This window comes from Diceros bicornis, chromosome 2 (assembly GCF_020826845.1).
Source record: "Diceros bicornis minor isolate mBicDic1 chromosome 2, mDicBic1.mat.cur, whole genome shotgun sequence".
Taxonomy (NCBI): Eukaryota; Metazoa; Chordata; class Mammalia; order Perissodactyla; family Rhinocerotidae; genus Diceros; species Diceros bicornis.
Genome location: NC_080741.1, coordinates 36,363,170 through 36,383,043, shown reverse-complemented (window position 1 = coordinate 36,383,043; position 19,874 = coordinate 36,363,170). Strand labels below are relative to the sequence as shown.

At 45.5% G+C, this 19,874-nt stretch overlaps 1 protein-coding gene across 2 annotated transcripts in view; it reads right to left on the bottom strand.

The window, feature by feature from the left end:
* Positions 1-5,423: 5,423 nt before the first annotated feature.
* CMTM7 (CKLF like MARVEL transmembrane domain containing 7) overlaps positions 5,424-19,874 on the bottom strand; it is a 52,238-nt gene continuing 37,787 nt past the window's right edge. The window contains exons 2-5 of one of the 2 annotated variants that reach the window (XM_058554445.1): positions 16,547-16,720; positions 10,358-10,456; positions 7,318-7,399; positions 5,424-5,526 (exon numbers count right to left, since the gene is read on the bottom strand). In XM_058554445.1, the coding sequence (XP_058410428.1) occupies positions 5,513-5,526; positions 7,318-7,399; positions 10,358-10,456; positions 16,547-16,720 (369 nt within the window). In that variant the 3' untranslated portion in view covers positions 5,424-5,512. Of the gene's footprint in view, positions 5,527-6,304; positions 7,265-7,317; positions 7,400-10,357; positions 10,457-16,546; positions 16,721-19,874 lie in introns of those variants that run through there. The other variant, XM_058554438.1, reaches the window with a different exon arrangement.

Sequence of the window (19,874 nt, the reverse complement as noted above, 5' to 3'; positions counted from 1 at the left end):
TGGCTTTTGGTCATAAAATATACACATCTGTGCAGGGTTTTTCCTGGCATTCAGTGGCCTCATTACCCAGGATTTCCTCATTACCCAGGATTTTTATTTTGTAGGAAATCCTCCTCTTGTTCAAATGACTTCCTCGTTTGAGAATTTTAGTGGCTTTCTGCATCACCCCTGGGGGGCCTACAGGTCTTTCTCTTTCCAGGCCCCTGGCCATTCACCTCTCCCCTGAGGCTGTATATTTTCTTTCCTTGGGCCACTTCCACTAAAGTGGGTGACCAGAGGCACTGCCCAGAGCTTTGACCATTGAAGGTACTTCCCTTCACTACTGTCTTCCAAGGCCACCCCTGAGTAAGGCTTTTAGTGCCGCCACCACATATTTTTGGCTTGTTCCCACATATCCAGCTGAACCATCTGCATCAGGAGTGAAGCTGGGAAGGAGAGAGAACCGATACAAGGATGTGTCACTGAGTTGGCCTCCACTGTGTGATCGTGTGCTCGGTCACGGGACTGTCCTTGGAGAAGTTGTATAGGGGCTGGTAGGGTGGCCTAGTGGTTAAGTGCAGCGTGTTCCGCTTTGGCGGCCCGGGTTCACAGGTTTGGATCCCGGGCACAGACCTAAGTCACTCGTCAGTCATGCTGTGGTGGCGACCCACATATAGAGGAGGATTGGCACAGATGTTAGCTCAGTGCGAATCTTCCTCAGCAAAAAAAAAGAAAAAGAAAGCTGTATAAAACCTGCCTCAGGACACTCTCTCCTGAGAGAGGAGGACGAATGTATCCATGATTCCTGTGTCCCGTCGGCCAGTGTCACCCCAAGGGCAGGAACTCTCCTGTACCTGCAGGTGGCACATGTGTGGGCGCTCAGCGGCTCCGGTGGCAGTGTCCACGGGAAAGCTCCAGTGTGACAGTCAGTGGAGGCTTGACGCACAGCTGTCTGGTTACACTGGGATGAAACTGGTCATGGCCCTTGCAGGGCTGGTACTGCAGTGGTGGCTGGATCAAGAGACACGAGGCCAAGAGGATGTAAAGCGTCACATGAAGGGGGACTGGGTCTGTCACAGCGGTATAACCGTGAGTGAATAAAGTCCCGAAAGATGACATACAGCCTGGTGTCCCTTTCATTTAATCATAAACAACTACCATAATTATATGCACTTTTTAGGCAATATATAGAGCTACCATAAAACTATCTAATAAAAGCATAGATGTGGTGAGTGGGAGATTCGGGAGGTTATCTTGGGAGAGGAGAAATGGGGAGCAGTGATGAGATGGGGAAGCTGTAGTTACAGTTAAACGTCGGTTATTGTCATGGACTGATGGTCGGAGTGTGAGAGTGTTATGAACCGAGGATTATGATTAATCCGTGCACCTGAGGTCCAAATGAAACAGAAGGTGGAGCTTCTAATCTGAACCCTGGATTCAGACGAACGTGGCTTTCCAGCGGCCTCCCCCTCCAGGGACCGAGGGCGGCGGTGCTCCCCGCTGGCCACAAGAGGGCGCGCGCGGGGCTTCGGGCCGCCACCTGTGCCTTAGGGTTTTGTTTTTTTGCCAAAGGAAAGCTGCGCCCAGCTGGGAGGCGTGGCAGCGCACGAGCAGGCCGGCTGCTGGCAGGGGACCCCGGGGACTCCCCGGGGAAGGCGCCCGCCCCGCGCGCTGCCCCGAGGTTTCGGGAGGAAGCAGCTGCCGGCCCAGCGAAGGCTCGGCCCTCCCGGCCTGGGCCCTGACTTCCTGCCGCCGCCGCCCACCTTCCCGGAGAACGCCAGGCCCGGCAGGGTCGCAAACTGAGGGCCCGCTGGCTGCATGTAACCCCTATACGGGTTATGCTTGGCTTAAGTGTATTCTTAAAAACCTTATTTCCAACTTATCAAGTCAGGAAATGTTTAGCCTAAAAATCCAGATTTCTACTTCTCTCCATCACTTGGGACTCTGGCAACACTGGGCTGCTGTCCCACCTGGCAGCACTTGCCGGCTGCCCCCTCCACGTGCACCGCCTACCCCGGGGAATGAGTTTTTTTAAATACAGTTTTGGTTAGATAAATATTTTACGTGACCATTATTCTGGCTGTTATCACTATTCAGTACTGAGCCAGGGGGCACACTTTATATCGTAACGTTTCCTGTTCTGCATGAGTCTATACAGAGTTCATCATGGTCTGTTTTTATTCATTTGCATGATTTTCTATGAACACAGAGAATTATAATAAAACCCTAACAATCCACCAGTTGCCTCAATCTCCTTCCAGAGGCTACGGGTATTCTCACGGTGGTCTTCATGAGGAAGCCCCTCTGGGGGTGTGACCCCCTCCAACCTGGGCTGGTTGCCCTTTCCTTCCACCTGGTGCCTGGCAGCTCCCTTCATCTCAAGGATTTCCTAACTTGTTTTTTTTTAAGCAGAGAAATCTGACTTTTCAGACTAAATCATACATGAAAGTCCATTATATAAAACAGGAAATATTAATATAAATTATCAATTTACATTGAGAACACTTAAAGTCAGTCCATAAGAATAATGGGCTTAATTTGAAAAGCCCACAGTCTGGAGTAAGGAGATGCTCCGGCCTGTGGCCTCTTCTTTGGATTCGGTCTGCTGCTTCGTCTTGGCTGTGCAGGATAGAGACATCCCGGCTGGCCCAGGAGGTACCGGCAGGTTTTTCTAACAGCTTGCCTCACACCCTTGGTGTCTTCAACTAGAGGAGGCAGCAAAGCAAGCATTCCGTGAGGGCTGCACAAGGTGAGGGAGCCTGTTCGGGAGGCAAGGCAGGCCCAGGGGTTCCCAGTGTCAGCGTTTGCTTTGCTAATAGGAGTGTGTTTTAAGACGTTAACGTATATTTTGCACATAAAATCAGATATCCATGAGCCCCCTGAAGCCCTCTGCGAGTTCACAGGATGCAGTTCAGAAACTGCCAAAAAGTGGGGAAGTGGTGGTTGCGGAGGAGGGGCCCCAAAGACCTGCTGTGTTTCCATGGCAACAGAATTTGCTTTTCACGCAAGGGAAGAGGCCTGGGAGGTGGTGGCACAGGGAATGGGCCAGCGCTAGGTCCCTGTCTTCCCCCACCTTGGGCCTCTGTAGTGTGCTGGCTGGAGGCCCAGGCTGAGGGCTGAGCTGGTAAACGTGGAGAGAAGCCTCCTGCACACGGCTGCAGCACGAGGATGCGCCAGGCCAGGGCCTCCCTCAGGAACACACTCACTTCCTTCTCTGGGCCAGTGTGCAGACATCAGAGCCACCGCCTGAGGAAGCCAGCTGGCAGAGACCGGCTCTGGCCCTGCCCTGGCCTGCCATTCCAGAAGCCCTGGGTGGGTGGAGTGGTCACAGGCCAGGCTCAGGAGACAGCCAGGCCTGGGTTCAAATCCCAGCTTTATCACTAACCTCACTTCCACTCAGCTTTCTCCTCGGGCCTCCCTGCTGCCCTGTCGCTACATTCTGGGCAGGTATGCTTCCTCATAAGGCCCTCAGAGACGGGCAGTTCTACTGCCCCACGCCACCCTACTATAGAGCGAGAGCCCCACCAGAGCCGTCTTAGCCTCTCCCAGCAGCAGTCTTTCCCGTGAGTGAATCTGTGGCAGAGGCTTGCCCAAGGGAGAGCACCACCCTCCACCTTCCATCCCTTCCTCCCCAAGGGCTAGGCCAGGCGAGGGAGGCTCCCCTGGCCAGGGAGCGGGCTGCCTGTTGCGGGGAATGTGGGCAGACAGCTTTGGCCTTATCTCCCAGTGCCCTTGTAGCCACAGGTGCCAACACTCTTGCGTGTGGCCTCAGGGTGCCACAATGAGCCAGAGCTGGCTGTTAGTCTTTGGGGCAGACTCCCAACTACCTGTCCTCCCCCCATGGGCCCAAGCTTCCCTCTTCTCACATCTTTGCTTGGTCCTGCCTGGCTGTGACTGCTCGGTCACCTTCCTGTGCCGGGAGCTGGGGTGCTGGGTATGGAGTTCGCATTACACATGGGCACTGCCCCCAGGTTCAGCAGTCCCAGAGAAGGCCTGGTTTAGAGAAGATGAACACATCCCACAGCTTGTATTCTTCAGGACCCACAATGCTTAGCTGTTAGAATATAGCCTTGGTCTCTGTTGGGCTGTGGTGCTGGCTTTGAGTTGGGTGTAACTGGGTCTCTGTCTTCCCCCCCTCTCCAAGTAGCTCTTCTGCAACCATCACCACCCTCCATCTCCAGAACTTTTTCATCTTCCCAAATGGAAACTAAATCCATTAAAGCACTAACTTCCCCACTCTCCTCCCCCAGCCCCTGGCAACCACCATTCTACCTTCTCTCTGAATTGTGACTGCTCTAGGTACCTCAGGGAAGTGGAATCATACAGTATTTGTCCTATTGTGTCTGACTTATTTCATTTAACATAACGTCTTCACGGTTCACCCGGGTTGTGGCCAGTGTCACAATGTCCCTTTTTTTTTTTTTTTTTTTGCTGGGAAAGATTCGCCCTGAGCTAACATCTGTTGCCAATCTTCCTCTTTCGTTTTTTTTCCCCCTCCTCAAAGCCCCAGTACACAGATGTATATTCTAGTTGTAGGTTCTTCTGGTTCTGCGTGAGCCGCCACCAGTGGTGTGGTTCCGCGCCCGGGAACTGAATCTCAGCTGCCAAAGCGGAGCACACTGAACTTTTAATCACTGGGCCATCAGGGGTGGCTCTGTCCTTCCTTTTCAAGGCTGCCTGTATTGCTTTTGAGTCCTGTCTTATGTCTTGTGTGAACACCACTGGCTTCCACTCTTAATATCATTTTACTTTGAAAATATGCAAATCTTGAGAGGCCAGTATCTTCTGCATCCTTTACTCTTCTCACCTCCAGGGGCGCACACAAACACGGTGGGCCCCCAGGTGGCCTCAAGTGCTTGCCCACGAGCCTCATGGGCCCCTTCCCTTCACTCCTGATTTTACAGCCTTCTTCTAGTTTAATACGGAATCCTTCTGCAATGGGCCAAGTCAATATTTTATTTAAAAACACATAAACACATACACAATGGTAACGGAGGCAGACACAGGCAAAAGAGACATGAGGTTTCCCTTTTGGGGACAGGCTGACCACATAGCGCTTCTACAGGCATGCCTCACTTTAAGGAAGAGGGCATCTTCAAGACCAGAATTCCAGGCTAGATAAATTAGGTGGCGGCTTTGTTTTTATAAGAGGACTTCAGACAGCTTCCCTCCCCTGAGAAATGTGAAGTAGAAGCAGTTTCATGCAGGAGTACTCAGAAACCGCTCCCTTGTTGTTAAGTGGGGTCATCAGTCCCTGAGGTGGTTCTAAAAGCAGGAGGGAGAGACCAGATTTCCCTGGAGGCTGCTTTTCTTTCCCAGATGGGGAGGAATGTTCTCCAAGGAAGACTGGAGACAGAGGCTCGGACCAGGTCCGGAGCTCAGGAGGAAGGTGAAGGCCCACAACCTGAGCAGGACTTTGGCACAGGAACACAGGTTCAGAGGTCTTTCCTGGGGTCACTGGCCCCCTGATCCTCCTTCTGTTGGGCCACACGCTCTGCAGAGCCTCCCGCGGGGCCCAGAGGCTGCGATGTCGTCAGGCGGTTACCTCTTGGGAAGGAAATAGCAAAGTCAGGCAGGGCCCACCCAGAAGCCACACACCAGAAGGCCAAGCCACGTTCTGCTTGTGCACTTCCTTCCTCCGCCCAGCACCAGCTCTCATTAGAATTATTTTATTCTTTTTAAATATATTTCTAAAAAAGAAAAAAATTAAATGGTGCAGAGGGGATTCCTGTTCCCATTCCTCCCCACCCCACACTTAATCCTCAGAGGGACTTGAACTCCTTCAGCTGTTTCTTTTGGTGATTCCTCCATAATTTTAAGTAATATATTTATACCAATATTTATAGATTTATCACCTTTAGACATTTTTTTATATTCTCTACTTTTTCATCATTTTCTTTCTTAAACAGCTTTACTGAGATAAAATTCACATACCATACAATTCACCCATTTAAAGTGTACAATTCCATGGTTTTCAGTATATTCATATAATTGTACAACCATCACCACAATTTTAGAAAATTTTCATCAACTCAAAAGAAACCCCATACCCATCAGCAGTCACTCCTGTATCCCACCTCCCCCCAGGCCTAAGCAACCACTAACCTACTTTCTGTCTCTACGGATCTGTCTATTCTGGACATTTCATATAAATGAAATCCTACAGCATGTGGTCTTTTGTGGATGGCTCCTTTCACTTAGCATCCTGTTAACTTTTTGCCAGTGACTACTAGAAGGACATTAAAGCTCTGCTGTGACCACCTTTCTGCAACTCAGACAACATAATATACATGCTTTAATATTTTTAATGTGTTTTTAAAAAAGAAAAAGAACAAAGAAAGGAAGCGCTAGATCAAAGAAAGAAGTGGATTAATTAAAACGGCTGGTTCAAGCTTTCAGCAATTCTACTTCTAGGAATTTATCCTAAAGATAAAAAATATTAGGTATATGTATAGGGATATATTTATAAGGATGTTCATTATAGCACTGTTTAGTAGCAAAGAATTAAAAACAAAAATGTACTGTCCCCAAATAAGAGACGAGTAAACTATGGCACAGACGTGCCATGGAGTCAGTGCGACACCATGAAGCCATTAAGAATGATGGAGAAGAAGACCTAACGACAAGGGGAAACTATCTGGTAGGTGGTTAAGTAGAAGAGAAAGAGGTTACAAAATAACTCACATAGTCTGATCCTTTTAATAAAAGCCACATCTATATCTATATCTATCTATATTCACAGAGAGGAAATACTGGAAGGATACACAGCCAGCAGGTGCTATTTCTGGGTAGTGTGATGATAGATGGTTTTTATTTAAAAATTTTTTTTTCTTATTTGTGTTTTCTATAATTTTATTTATTTATTTATTTTTCCACCAAAGCCCCAGTAGATAGTTGTATGTCATAGCTGCACATCCTTCTAGTTGCTGTATGTGGGACGCGGCCTCAGCATGGCCGGAGAAGCGGTGCGTCAGTGCGCGCCCGGGATCCGAACCCAGGCCACCAGCAGCGGAGCGCACGCACTTAACCGCTAAGCCACGGGGCCGGCCCTTATTTGTGTTTTCTAAAGGCTCTAAATTTTACTTTCTCATTAGGAAACTTATAAGAAAATGCTCTGCCATCAGAGGCTGAAATGTTAAGGTGTCCCTGGGCGTGGTGGAGACGAGGATGAGAGCAGAGGTTCTCGGGTTCCGTCTCTCCTCCTGGGCCCCTGTGCTCTCACGGCCTCCTCTGTAGCTGGGTCATTCCGGATTGTTGAACTCCAACACAGGCCATCCTCCTGCTCCTGGGCAGAGAGAACTTTCAGAGATCATCTATGTTCAGACAACCAGAACTCACCTGTTGACTGGGTCACACACGAGATCTTGTAGGACAGCCATATGCTCGCCAAGCAGAGGAAGCTGGCTATGAAACCGAAGATCTACACAGGAGAGAGAGAAGAGGAAGTTCCCAGGCTAAGGGCCAATCACTTGGGCAGTCCTTTCTGTTTCTCATCTCTGTGCCTGTTCCCTGCACCAACTGTAGCAGGAGGAAGCTTGGGGAATCATCTGACCCAAACACTTCATCCTCACTCAAGCGCAGAAATGAGACCCATCCACCAGCCTCGGGTCCCCCTGCTGGGGCCCAGGTCAGGCCAGCAGACAAGCCTCTGGGTCTCCACCCCTCAGCTCATCTCACTCTAGGCAACTTCAGTGCCCACGTTCAGGTTTATGTTTACAACTGAGCTGGGGCTGAGCCACAGACTTTAATTATCCTGGGCTAATAAAAAAGAAAAAGATAGAATTGTAAATTTTAATTTGGGTTTTAAAAATGTTCAAATTTTTAATGTTCAGATCGATTTTACTGGTGTGGCAGTATTGTTCGCATTTCACTCATAATGGCTTTCTCCTCTGTCTGGCGTTATAGCTGTGTAAGAGCCAGAAGCTGAAGCCTTGCTGTCTGGTCCTATGTTTGCACATATTTAAATAATATTAGACTAAAATAAGTTCAGGCAGAGCTCCGTTCCTTCTGAGGGTCCACCCGGAGCTCAAGCGTGAGGACCTAGCCCAGGCGAACCTCCTCATCTGTAGACGAGGAACAGGGCGCCTGGAGAGGAAGGGGGCCTCACGTGAGGCTCATCAAGTGGTCAGGCAAGAAGCAGGCACGTGCCATCACGCTGTATGTGGGCACGGTCCCACGAAGGGGACACGTTCTGAGAAATATGTCTTTAGGCAATTAGGTTGTTGTGCAAACATCACCGAGTGTACTCACACAAGCCTAGATGGTGTAGCCTACTACACACCTAGGCTGTACGGTGCTAATCTTATGGGACCACCGTCGTCCATGTGGTCCATTGTCAATTGAAATGTTATGTGGCACATGACCGTACTCTGGGGTCTTTGTCTGGAACTTCAAAGCCTGCCGCCATTTTTCTAACTTGTGAGCGACACTGGCAGCTGCAGCAGCTAGGATCTGTTGGGCACTCACTACATCCCCGCCAGTGTTCTAAGCCCTCTAGGTGCACTGATTCCTGTAACCCCCACAACTCGGCCAGGCGGGCGCTGGTCTTAGCCCCCCTTCCTCCCGGTTTTACAGCTGAAGAAACGGAGGGGCAGGAGGTCAACTACTTTGGCCAGGGCCACAGAGCCAGCAAGGGCCAGATGTGGGGTTTGAGCCCAGGGGGTCTGGCTCCAGAGTCCGCGCTCTGCTCTACTGTGGCCCCCGGGTCTTCTCAGACTCTCCAAAGGCCTCAGGCTCCTCTGCCGCTGCTAGTGCAGGCCCACCATCAGCTGACTGCCAGTAGGAACGGCCTGGGAGTAGCCAGACAAAGGGCAGGATTTTCCAGGTTTGCTTTTCTTTTCAAGCCTGGCTGCTGGTTTACATAGCGGCTGCCCGACCAGCGCACACCCACCTCCCCTTTTCCCAGATCCGTTTCCTTGGCTCCTTTTGTACCAATTGTCTGCACCACATAATTAGCCTATTAGAGCCTGTCCTGGCCTCTCATTGTCTGTTCTGCACAATTAGCACATTATATGCCATCCCGCTCTCCAGCTGTCTGCTCTGCATAATTGAACAGTTTATGATGTCACTATACAATGCTATTCTGGACGACAATGCCTTGTTTGCTAATTGTTTCACGTGCCTTGGCCTCAACTCCTACTAGATCACGCCCTTCTCCCAAGCAAGAACCATATCTTTTTATCTCTTCTGGCTCCCCCATGGCCCAGGCTTGGCCCTAGGCACAGAGACAGTGTATGATATATGGAGTTTATTGAGATTCCAGGGCTAACACCGTCACGTGCAACCTGAATCATAAAACCCAGTGGGAATCTCCCCATGTAGTCCTGAAACACAGTGAGCACCAATTTCCTCTGTGCTCATCTACTTGCCTGTATTGGGCAGGTGGCAACCACCCCTCTCCTCAGAGACAGCACAGGGGTCGGGGTTGGGGATGAGGGGGCTGGGATGGGAGGGTGGGCTGTGGGAGGCGCTTAAGGGCCATGAGTGTTCAGATGTTTGGCTGCCCCTCTGCAGAGACCGTCTGCCCCATGCTGAGAGCAGACTCTGGCCCTCAGTGGAATTCCAGGCACTGACCCACTCTTGGCCCAAAGTCTGGAGAATTTTGGTAACATGTGTAAATGAAAGAGTGACTGTCACACAGAAAGCTTTTCTTAAAACTCATTTTAAAAATCTTGCCTGCTCATCAGCAAATCCACATAGGCCACCAAACTGTAAACAACTAAATCAGAAATCAGATAATAGGAATCTATAAATCTTTTTAAAATAAGGTATATATACATATGGATACATGTGTGTACGTGTGTGATAAACGTATGTAGCTCCCACACCATTGTATTTTTATACATTTCCACGCTACTTCTATTCAGCCCATCAAATGGATCAATTTTCACCTTTGAAAGGCTGATGAGTGTTATTTCCTGGCCTGAATACTGTTAGAAATGAGGAAGGGCAAAGTTAGGACTCAGCAGATATCACTAACTGATCACAGTACTGTTCCCCCAGGGCCCAAGAGAGGCCTCAGAATCTCTCCCTGCAAAGGGCTGAGGCAGCCACGAGCAAATGACCAGAACGGGCATGTGAATTAAAACCTACTTGCCCCCTGATTTAAGGAGTGGTTCTAAGAGAGAGCGGCCTGGGCTGCTGGGGCTGTGTGAGTTTGCCAACAGCCCTGATGATCCACCTTCTGAGACCCTCCACTGTGGCCCCAAGTTTAAGGCTCTTTGGAGACCACTGCTGGCTGGATCAAGGTGGGTACTGATTCTGTGAAAGAAAGGCCCCAGAAAACAATCCCTTCGCTGCCCTGGTCAGGAAGAAAATGAGCATTCGAAACATTCAAAACATGAATTAATTCCTGGAGGCTCCCCGAGAACATCCTCACCGCTCCGGCTACCAGTCCACTCTGGCTGTAACTCTTGGAGGCTGCCACGATGGAGGCGATGAGGAGGAGCAGGGTACCGATTAAATAGTGCAGAAGTTCCTGGGGGCAAAAACAAAGCAAAGCAGTGGGTAGGGAGGTCCACTCCTGGTTCTTAGAGGTAACCAGGCATCAGAAGAGATGAACAGAAGGGGAGAGGGCAACACTTCCTCTTCTCCCTGTAACACCCCGACAGAGCAGCACAGCTCACAGGCAACAAACGCGGAAGGCAGGCCAGGATGAGGCCAAGAAAGGCACAAAAGATGCCAGGCAGGCAGGAAGAGAAGGGGACAAGGAGAAAGGACGCTTCTCGTATGAGGAGAGATATTCACTAAGGACTGCTCCACTCCTGGGATCAATTTGTAGACAGTACCTTGACCTCCAGCCAGGGCTACTAAAAAGCAAACAAGCTTCTTCCAACTCCCAGGCTGGAGAATTTAAAGGAAGCTCCAGCTCTGACAAGCAAAGCCCCTTAAAGAGATGTGTGCCGTTTGCTTCTGCTTCAGAGAAAGTTCTGGGCTAACAATGTGCTGGCTTTGGTGGCTGCCCGGAGTATCTGCCCATTCTGTGAACAGCTTTAGGTGTGGACTTGAGAGGTGCTCAGCCCCCTCAGGCTCGGAGTCAGAGCCTAGGATGAGGTCAGCGGCCCTTCTTGAAGCGCTTGTGGCTGTGTGGTGGGATCTGGCTTTCTCACTCCTAAGTCCTCCCGGTTTTGTCCTCATTTTGTCTTCCCTCTTCTCGTCTCTCCAGAAGTGTGCCCTCAGGCCAAGCACTGCTGATGGGTCTACTGGCAGGGCTGACTCTGCCTTTGCTTCTCCCTTTGGTCCACAGGGCCATCCATTTCCACCCCATTCACTCTCCATGATTAAAATGGTATCTTTGCAGGCCCTGGATGAGGCTGGACCTCTGTCATTCAGCAGCATGGTAATGTTTCCATCTCATTCTTCCTCCTCCCCATTAAACACTGGATCAGAGGAGGCCTGGGACTTAGAGCCATTGATAGACAGTACTCACTCTGAATCCAGAGTGCATCCATTTTCAGTTGTCTTCAATGAGAATTCAGAAATTATTCCTTTATGAAGTTCTTCCCATTAGGGTAGGTAGCGATTACATTTTGGAAAAGCATTCCACTTTTAAGCTGCAACTCCTCTCAAAGCGGTACAAAATCAAAGACCCTGATTTCTCCCTTAGTGACTGGAAAGGAATATCACAAGGTAGACCACAGAGATTTTGACTAAAGAGCAGATTAGTAACTGGAAGTTCCCTACTTCCAAGATTCTCACTCGCAAAGAAAGGGAAATACGACATGGGATAGGAAAACTGATTTGAGAGAGTCCTAAATGGAAGGCACCTAAATAGTCCTCAGCCAAAAATGTGTGGCTGCGCTTATCCTTCCAACATTCACTCCCCTTTCAGCCCACCCTCAATCTCATCCCCCAGCTTTTATTCTTTCCTTTGCTTGTTCTTTATCAGCATCAGGAAGCCCAAAGGAGCTTGTTCTCAAAAGAAGCAGAAAGAAGCAAAAGAAGCACAAAGCCATAACTTTGAAAGGGGCCTTGTAAGTTAGGAACACAAAAAGAAATTTCCCTCAAAATAACACAGTGGGAATAATGTTAAATGTGAATGCTTAAAACAATCCAATCAAGAAGCAGACCTTGTCAGATTGGATAAAAAAAGATTCAACTATATGCTGTCTACAGGAGACACATTTTATTTTCAAAGATAACAACAGATTGAAAGTAGAAGGGTGGAAATGATATGTCATTCAAATAGCAACTCAAAGGAACCTTGAGTGGCTATACTGGCACCAGACAAAATAGATTTTAAAACACAAATGTTACCAGTGATAAACAGGGATATGTTATAATGATGATAAGGTCAATCCATCAGGAAGATATAACAAATATAAACATGTATGCACCTAATAGAGTGAATAATAGTTCAATACCCCACTTTCAATTATGTACAGAACAACTAGGTCTCGAGAAGATCAGCAAGGAAACAGAAGACTCAAACAATACTATATAACAAGTAGACCTAACAGACATCTATAAAACACAATACCCAATAAGAGTAGAATATACTTCTTCTCAAATACACATAAAACATTCTCCAGGACAGACCATATGCTAAACCATAAAACAAACCTCAATAAATGTAAAAGGACTGAAATAATATGAAGTATGTTCTCCAACTACAGTGAAATGAAATCAGAAATTAATAGCAGAAAAATATTCGGGAAACTCACAAATACGTAGAAATTAAACAACACATTCCTAACTAACTACTGGGTTAAAGAAGAAATCACAAGGGAAATTAGGAAATACTTGGAGATGAGCAAAAATGAAGACACAATATACCAAAATTATGGGATGCAACTAAAGCAGTGCTCAGAGAGAAATTTATAGCTGTAAGTGCCTATATTAAAAAAGAAAAAAAGTTTCAGGGCCAGCCTGGTGGCACAGCAGTTAAGTGTGCATGCTCCGCTTTGGCAGCCAGAGGGTTCAGATGCCGAGTGCGCACCGACACACCACTTGTCAAGCCATGCCGTGTCGGCGTCCCATATAAAGTAGAGGAAGATGGACATGGATGTTAGCCCAGGGCCAGTGTTCCTCAGTAAAAAGAGGAGGATTGGCATTGGATGTTAGCTCAGGGCTGATCTTCCTCACCAAAAAAGGAAAAAAAAAAAAGCTTCAAATTAATAACCTAACCTTTACCTTAAGACACTGGAAAAAGAAGAGCAAATTAAACCTAAAGCAAGAAGAAAGAAGGAAATAAAGACTGCAGTAGAAATTAACAATATAGAGAACAGAAAAACAATCGAGTATAAAAAAATCAAGGGAATCAACAGCTGGTTCTTTGAAAAGATCAACAAAATAGGCAAGCCTTTAGCTAGACTGATGGAGAAAAAAAAGAGAGAAAAGATTCAAATGACCAGAAACAGAAATGAAAGAGGGGACATCACTACTGATCTTACAGAAATAAAAAGATTTTAAAGGAATACTATGAACAATTATATGCCAATAAATTAGATAACTTAGATGAAATGGATATATTCCTAGAAAGAAATACTACCTGAAATCACTCCAGCAGAAATAAACAATCTGAATAGATCTATAACAAGTAGAGTTTGAATTAATAATAAAAAAATTACTCATAGGAAAAGCCCAGGCCCAGATGGCTTCACTGTGGAATTCTACCAAACACCTAAAGAAGAATTAATTCCAATTCTTTACAAACTCTTCTAAAAAACAGAAGAGGAGTGAACACTTCCCAAATTATTCTGAGGCCACTATTACCCTGATAACAAAACCAAAGACATAAGACGAAAACTTTAGACCAACAACATCTCTTATGAATACAAATGCAAAAATCCTCAACAAAATACTAGCAAACCAAATCCAGCTACATATAAACTGAATTATACACCATGACCAAACAGAATTTATCCCAGGAATCCAAGATTGGTTCCACATATGAAAATCAACTTAATACACCATATTAATAGAATATTGGGGGGAAAACCCACATGATTATCTCAGTAGACAAAGAAAAAGCATTTGATAAAATCTAACACTCTTTCATGATAAAAACACTCAACAAAGTAGGACTAGAAGGCAACTTCTTCAATCTGATAAATGGCATCTACAAAAAACCTACAGCTAATACCACATTTAATGATGAAAGATGGAATGCTTTCCTTTTTAAGATCAAGAACAAGATAATGACGTCTGCTTTTCCCACTTCAATTCAATGTTCAACTAATTTCTTACAATAAGGCAAGAAAATGAAATAAAAGGCATCCAGATTGGAAAAGAATGTAAAACTATCTCTATTCACAAATGGCATCATCTTCTACATAGAAAATCCTAAGGAATTCATTAAAAATCTGTTAGATCTAATAAATAAATTCAGCAAGGTTGAGGATACAAGATCAATATACAAAAACCAACTATACTTCTATCCACTTGCAATGAACAATCCAAAAACAAAATTAAGAAAATAATTACATTAGAAATAGCATTAAAAAAAAATAAGATACAAAAAAATGTAACAAAACAGTGCAAAATTTATAGTCTGAATGCTACAAAACGTTGTTGAAAGAAATTAAAGACCTAAATAAATGAGAAAACCTCCCATGTTTATGGATCATAAGACTTAATATTGTTAAGATGGCAATAATCTCCATATTGGTCTACAGATTCAGTGCAATCCCTATTAGAACCTCAGCTGACTTCTTTATAGAAACTGAAAAGCTGATTCTAAAATTCACACGGAACTGCAAAAATCCAAAACAATCCTAAAAAAGGAGAACAAATGGGAAGACTCATACTTTCTAGTTTCAAAACTTACTACAAATTGACAGTAATCAAGATAGTGTGTGGTAAGATCAATGCAACAGAATTTAGAGTCCAGACATAAATCCATGTCAACAAATTTTCAACAAGAGTGCCAAGACAATTCAATGGGGAAAGAAAAGTCTTCCCAACAGATGGTGCTGGGACAACTGGATATTCACACGCAAAAGAATAAAGTTGAATCCTTACCTGACACTATATGCAAAAATTAACTCAAAATAGATCAAACACCTAAATGTAAGAGCTAAAACTACGAAACTCTTAGAAGAAAACATAGAGGTAAATCTTCATGATCTTGGATTTGGCAATGGTTTTTTAGATATTATACCAAAAATATGAGCAACAAAAGAAAAATAGATGAGATTTCATCAAAATTAAAAACTCGTGCTTTAATGGACACAATCAAGAAAGTGGAAATCAACCAATAGAATGGGAGAAAATATCTTCAAATTATATATCTGATAAGGGACTTTCAACCAGAATATACAAAGAACTCTTACAACTCAATAATAAAGACAACCTAATCAAAAATGGGCAAAGGATCTGAACAGACATTTCTCCAGAGAAAATAGACCAATGGCCAAAAAGCATGTGAAAAGATGACTGACATCATTAGTCATCAGAGAAATGCAAATCAAAACCAGGAGATATCACTTTACACTCACTAGAATGACTAAAACAGAAAGTCAGAAAATAACAAGTGTTGACAAGGACATGGAGAAACTGGAACCCTCATACACTGCTGACGGGAATGTAAAATGCTGCAGTCACTTTGGAAAACAGTCTGGCAGTTCCTCAGTTAAACATAGTTACCATGTGACCCAGTAATTCCACTCTTAAGTATATTCCCAAGTGAAATGAAAACATGTCCACACAAAAAACTTGTACATGCATGTCCATAGCAGCATTATTCATAATAGCCAAAAGGTGGAAACAACCCAAGTGTCCATCAACGATGAATAAGTAAACAAAATGTGGTACATCCTTTCAACGAACTATTACTTGGCTATAAAAAGAAATGAAGTACTGATACATTCTACAACACAGATAAACCATGAAAACACTCTGCTAAGTGAAAGAAGCCAGTCACAGAAGACCACATGTATGATTCCATTTACATGAAGTGTCCAGAACGGGAAAATTTATAGACACAGAAAGTAGATTAGTGGTTGCTCAGGGCTGGAGGGGATGAGAGGTAGGAGGTGATAGCTAAAGGGTATGGGGTTTCTTTCTGAGGTGATAAAAATGTTCTAAAATTGACTGTAGTGATGGTTACGCAACTCTGGGAATGTACTGAAATCCACTGAATTGTATACTTCAAAGGGTAATTGTATGGCATGTGAACTATATATCAATAAAGCTGTTTTAAAAAATAATGTAGTGGGAAGAAAAAACCCCAACAACTTCTGAAATCCTTCCTCAGACTCTGCCAGTCTATTTTAGCTGACAAATCTTACTATTCAATACTCACAACAGTGTAAACACCCATCACTTTGTCAGCTTCTTCCTTCCATGTTCCTCCTCCCAACTCACACACAAACAGACCATTTTCAGTCACTTGAGAAAATAAAGATTGAGGCGAGAGGCACAGCCTTCTTGTAGCTGGAAGGTGAGTTTTAGAAAGCAGTGGCACATCAGGCAGAGATGTCCACCAAACAGGGAAATTCAGGGCTGAAACAGCAAAGGATGATGAAAGAGTTGGGCTGGGCAGACAGGAAGGACTCTGTTGGGTCTCAGCGCCCCAGCTACCATCCCGACTTGTGCGTGCGGGGACAGGGCCAGGCCACTCTCTTACCGACAGGGGCCAGCTGATACAGGTGAGTGCGCGGTAGAGGCGGAAGAGGTGGACCAGGTAAAAGGCGAGGATCATTATCAAGTTGCAAATGGTGACCACTTCGAAGTAGCTGTAGGCACTGTAGCTGGTCCACGGCGAGCTCCTCACGCAGATGAAGGCGATCAGCAGAGTGACCTGAGACGTAAATAGAGACATCAGAGAGATGCCTACCAAGACGAGCACCCAGGGGACAACAACAGAAAATCAAGGAACTGCTATCAATCAGGTTATTTCCTCACAACGTAGCTGGAAGGTTGGAAGAATGCAACTTTCTGTAGTACAAGCTTCTAAAATACATGCTGGTGTGGAGGCCATCCTCTCTGAAGTCTGTTATGTTGTGCTGACAGGATGCCTCCTCAGAGAGAGGGCAGGAATGCAGGAAAATAACCAAGCAGAATCATGCCATTTTTGCTGGACCACCACAGAGCAAAGTAGAGTCAGTGTGATACTGGACCTTGGGTTTACATATTAGCTTGAACTGTAGGAAGCTGCCAACACTGGATTGTTTTTGACCTAGAAAGATGGCAATTCATACATTACAACCTACCAGTTGGCAGACAATAAGTTACCATTTACTGATGTCTCACGTACATGATCTCATTGAGGCCTCACAGAACTGTGCCAGGTAGACGAAATCACCCCCGTGTTCATATGGGGAAACTGAGGCATACAGATTCAATAATTAGTCCAAGGCTACCCAGCTTGTAAGCAGCGGAGGTGGGATTTGAACCCAAGTCTGTCTGACTCCAGGGACCATGTTCTCCCAAGTCAGATGCATTTTGCCTTCCAAAAACGTAAGCCCTCATCATGAACAAGCTGAGGAAGGTGGATGTGTCATCAAACGTGGGAATCCTGGTTACGAGGCAGTGCTTGCTCACGACGGGGCATGTGGTGAGAGACTGCTAAGTATACCGTTGCATGAATGAATGAATGCATGTGCAAAATTAATCAATTAATGGCATATTAATGAATTAACAGGTCAGGTAAATTATTAGCAACATATGAATACTATGGGAGAACAGATCGGAAGAGGGAGAGAAGATTCTGAGCTTTTATGAAGGCCATTCGAAGAGAATAAAATCTTATTCACTCCCCAAGGAAAATAAACCAATAACACACAGGTGTTAAATGCACGTACAATCTTAGGATCTGTTTTAAAAGCACAACTAATTTAGGACAAAGATTATTTTACACTGCTTCTTTCCTATAGAACAGTGATTCTCAAAGGGTGTGTGTGTGTGTGTGATTCGTGTCTTATGGGACATTTGGCAACATGTGGATACATTTCTGGTTGTCACAACTACGAGGAGTGCTACTGGCATTTAGTGGGTAGAGGCCAGGGGTGCTGCTACACACCCCACAATGCATAGGACAGGCCCCATAACAAAGAGCTATCTGGTTCCAAATGCGGCACAAATTATTGTGCTGCTGTGGAGACAGTGCCGTAGAAAATGTGAGTCTATGTGAGAATTAAATCACAAAATGGATCTAATGCTGGTTAAAGTGGTCGATGCTAAAAATGCTCTATTTTCCAAGGCCCCTCATTTCTAACACTCTATCCAGGTCCTCAGGAATAGGTACAACAGCTAGAAAAGAACTCTCGGCTTGAAGCTTAAAGCAGGCATGGAGAGTGCTCTGCTTAACAGATCAAAACAGAAGAGTGTGGTTCTGACACAAGGGACCCTCAACATTTGCATATTTCTCTTTGCTAATGAGAAATGTGAGTATTTTCATTTTTTCGGTTCCTCTCAAGCCAGCCAGCCATGGTAATATAATGATTCACGCTTTGAGGTTGTTTCAAAGCTCCGAGGGGAGCCTTTGCCTCACTCAAGAGTATGCATGATTGCCAGGGCTTTGCGGCCTCATCAGCCCCCATTTCCAGGCCTGGTCTATCTGGGAAGTCTACTGGTCTCCCCAGTCTTTCACTGACCCCCGCACATGGTGGGGCATTTTTATTCAAGGCCTGCCTTAAAATGTAGATAATTCAGGATTATGCAGTGTGATTTCTAGGTGGAAAAGCAATTGTGCACCTAATTTAATGCAAAGATTAGAATAATTTTTACAACCCTTCATCTGTGACGGAGTCAGCTCTTTCTCATGGTGACACAGAGATGTGGGAGTTTCCCAATGAAGAGAAGGGGCCTGAGCAGGTCTTCCCCTCTGAGCTCCCAGGGCTGAGTACTGTGCAGCAGGAAGTACATTACTGCTCTACCACAAAGCATCTCAAATCTTTCTGGGAAACTTGCTTTCCAAAATTAGACTTCCCTAATTCTGTCCACTTGGCCTACGGCCGCCTACCATGTGCTCTTCTTTAAGAAAGCCCAATTTTGGAAAATCCCATTTAAACAGCAAATGGTGTGTACTGATGCATATTCCTAAAAGCTTCCCTTTTGCCCAATAATTCATTCGTTCCTACTTTAAATGGTCAGCATCTCAGCTAGTACACTAAAAAAAAAAAAAAAAAAAGATTTGATTGACACCAAACTTTTCAGGAACTCTTCTAAGGCCAGTAGGTAACCTCTGCAAATGCTGGAAACCCCTGAATCATTTAGATCAATACTCAGGGGGCAGCCAGAAAGGTGAAGTAGAAGAAAGAACTAGACAATGGTGGAGAAGGGGCCCTTGGGTGCTGGTTCCCCCCACGCCCACCCCCACCTGGCCCTCTCATGACCTCTTCTTATTCCCAGTTAGAAAAGCAAGTCAATAAACACGCCTGAATTCAGAGATGACTGCATAGGAGTTCTGATTTCAGGACTGAGTGAAGAAGGCTCGGCGGCTTCTGGAAGATTGATGTGGTTCCATTTACAGTAAGTTAAATGTGACACTGCCCAAAGGACTAACTTGTTTCTCAGGGTGCCTTGTAGTTCCTCTCATGGCGGTTTGTTCTTTTATATTGAACTGTCATGAAAGTTGAAAATATTTATAGATATTTATCTAAAATTAACAGATATTTATCTAACATAAATGTCTAGGGGTTTACAAGTAATGTTGCAGGAACGCTCAACTCAAAGCGAGGGTCTCACGACGAGCTGTGACACTGTTTAGAGTCATTGGAATGACCTCAGATTAGAAACCACTCCCCGCCAAACTGTGTCCTTTCTGACTTCATTCTATCAGAATTCTTACTAGAAAGAAGAGACGATGTTGGTGAAAGCAGCAGTGAGTTTCAATTTCACCGGAGACGAAGCAAGCTGACATTACCTGAGAGAAATGACTGTCCCCTGAGGACTGTGGAACTAAAACAGTCTGGTCCTAACTCCACAGTTAGCACCAGACAGCTTACCCAAGT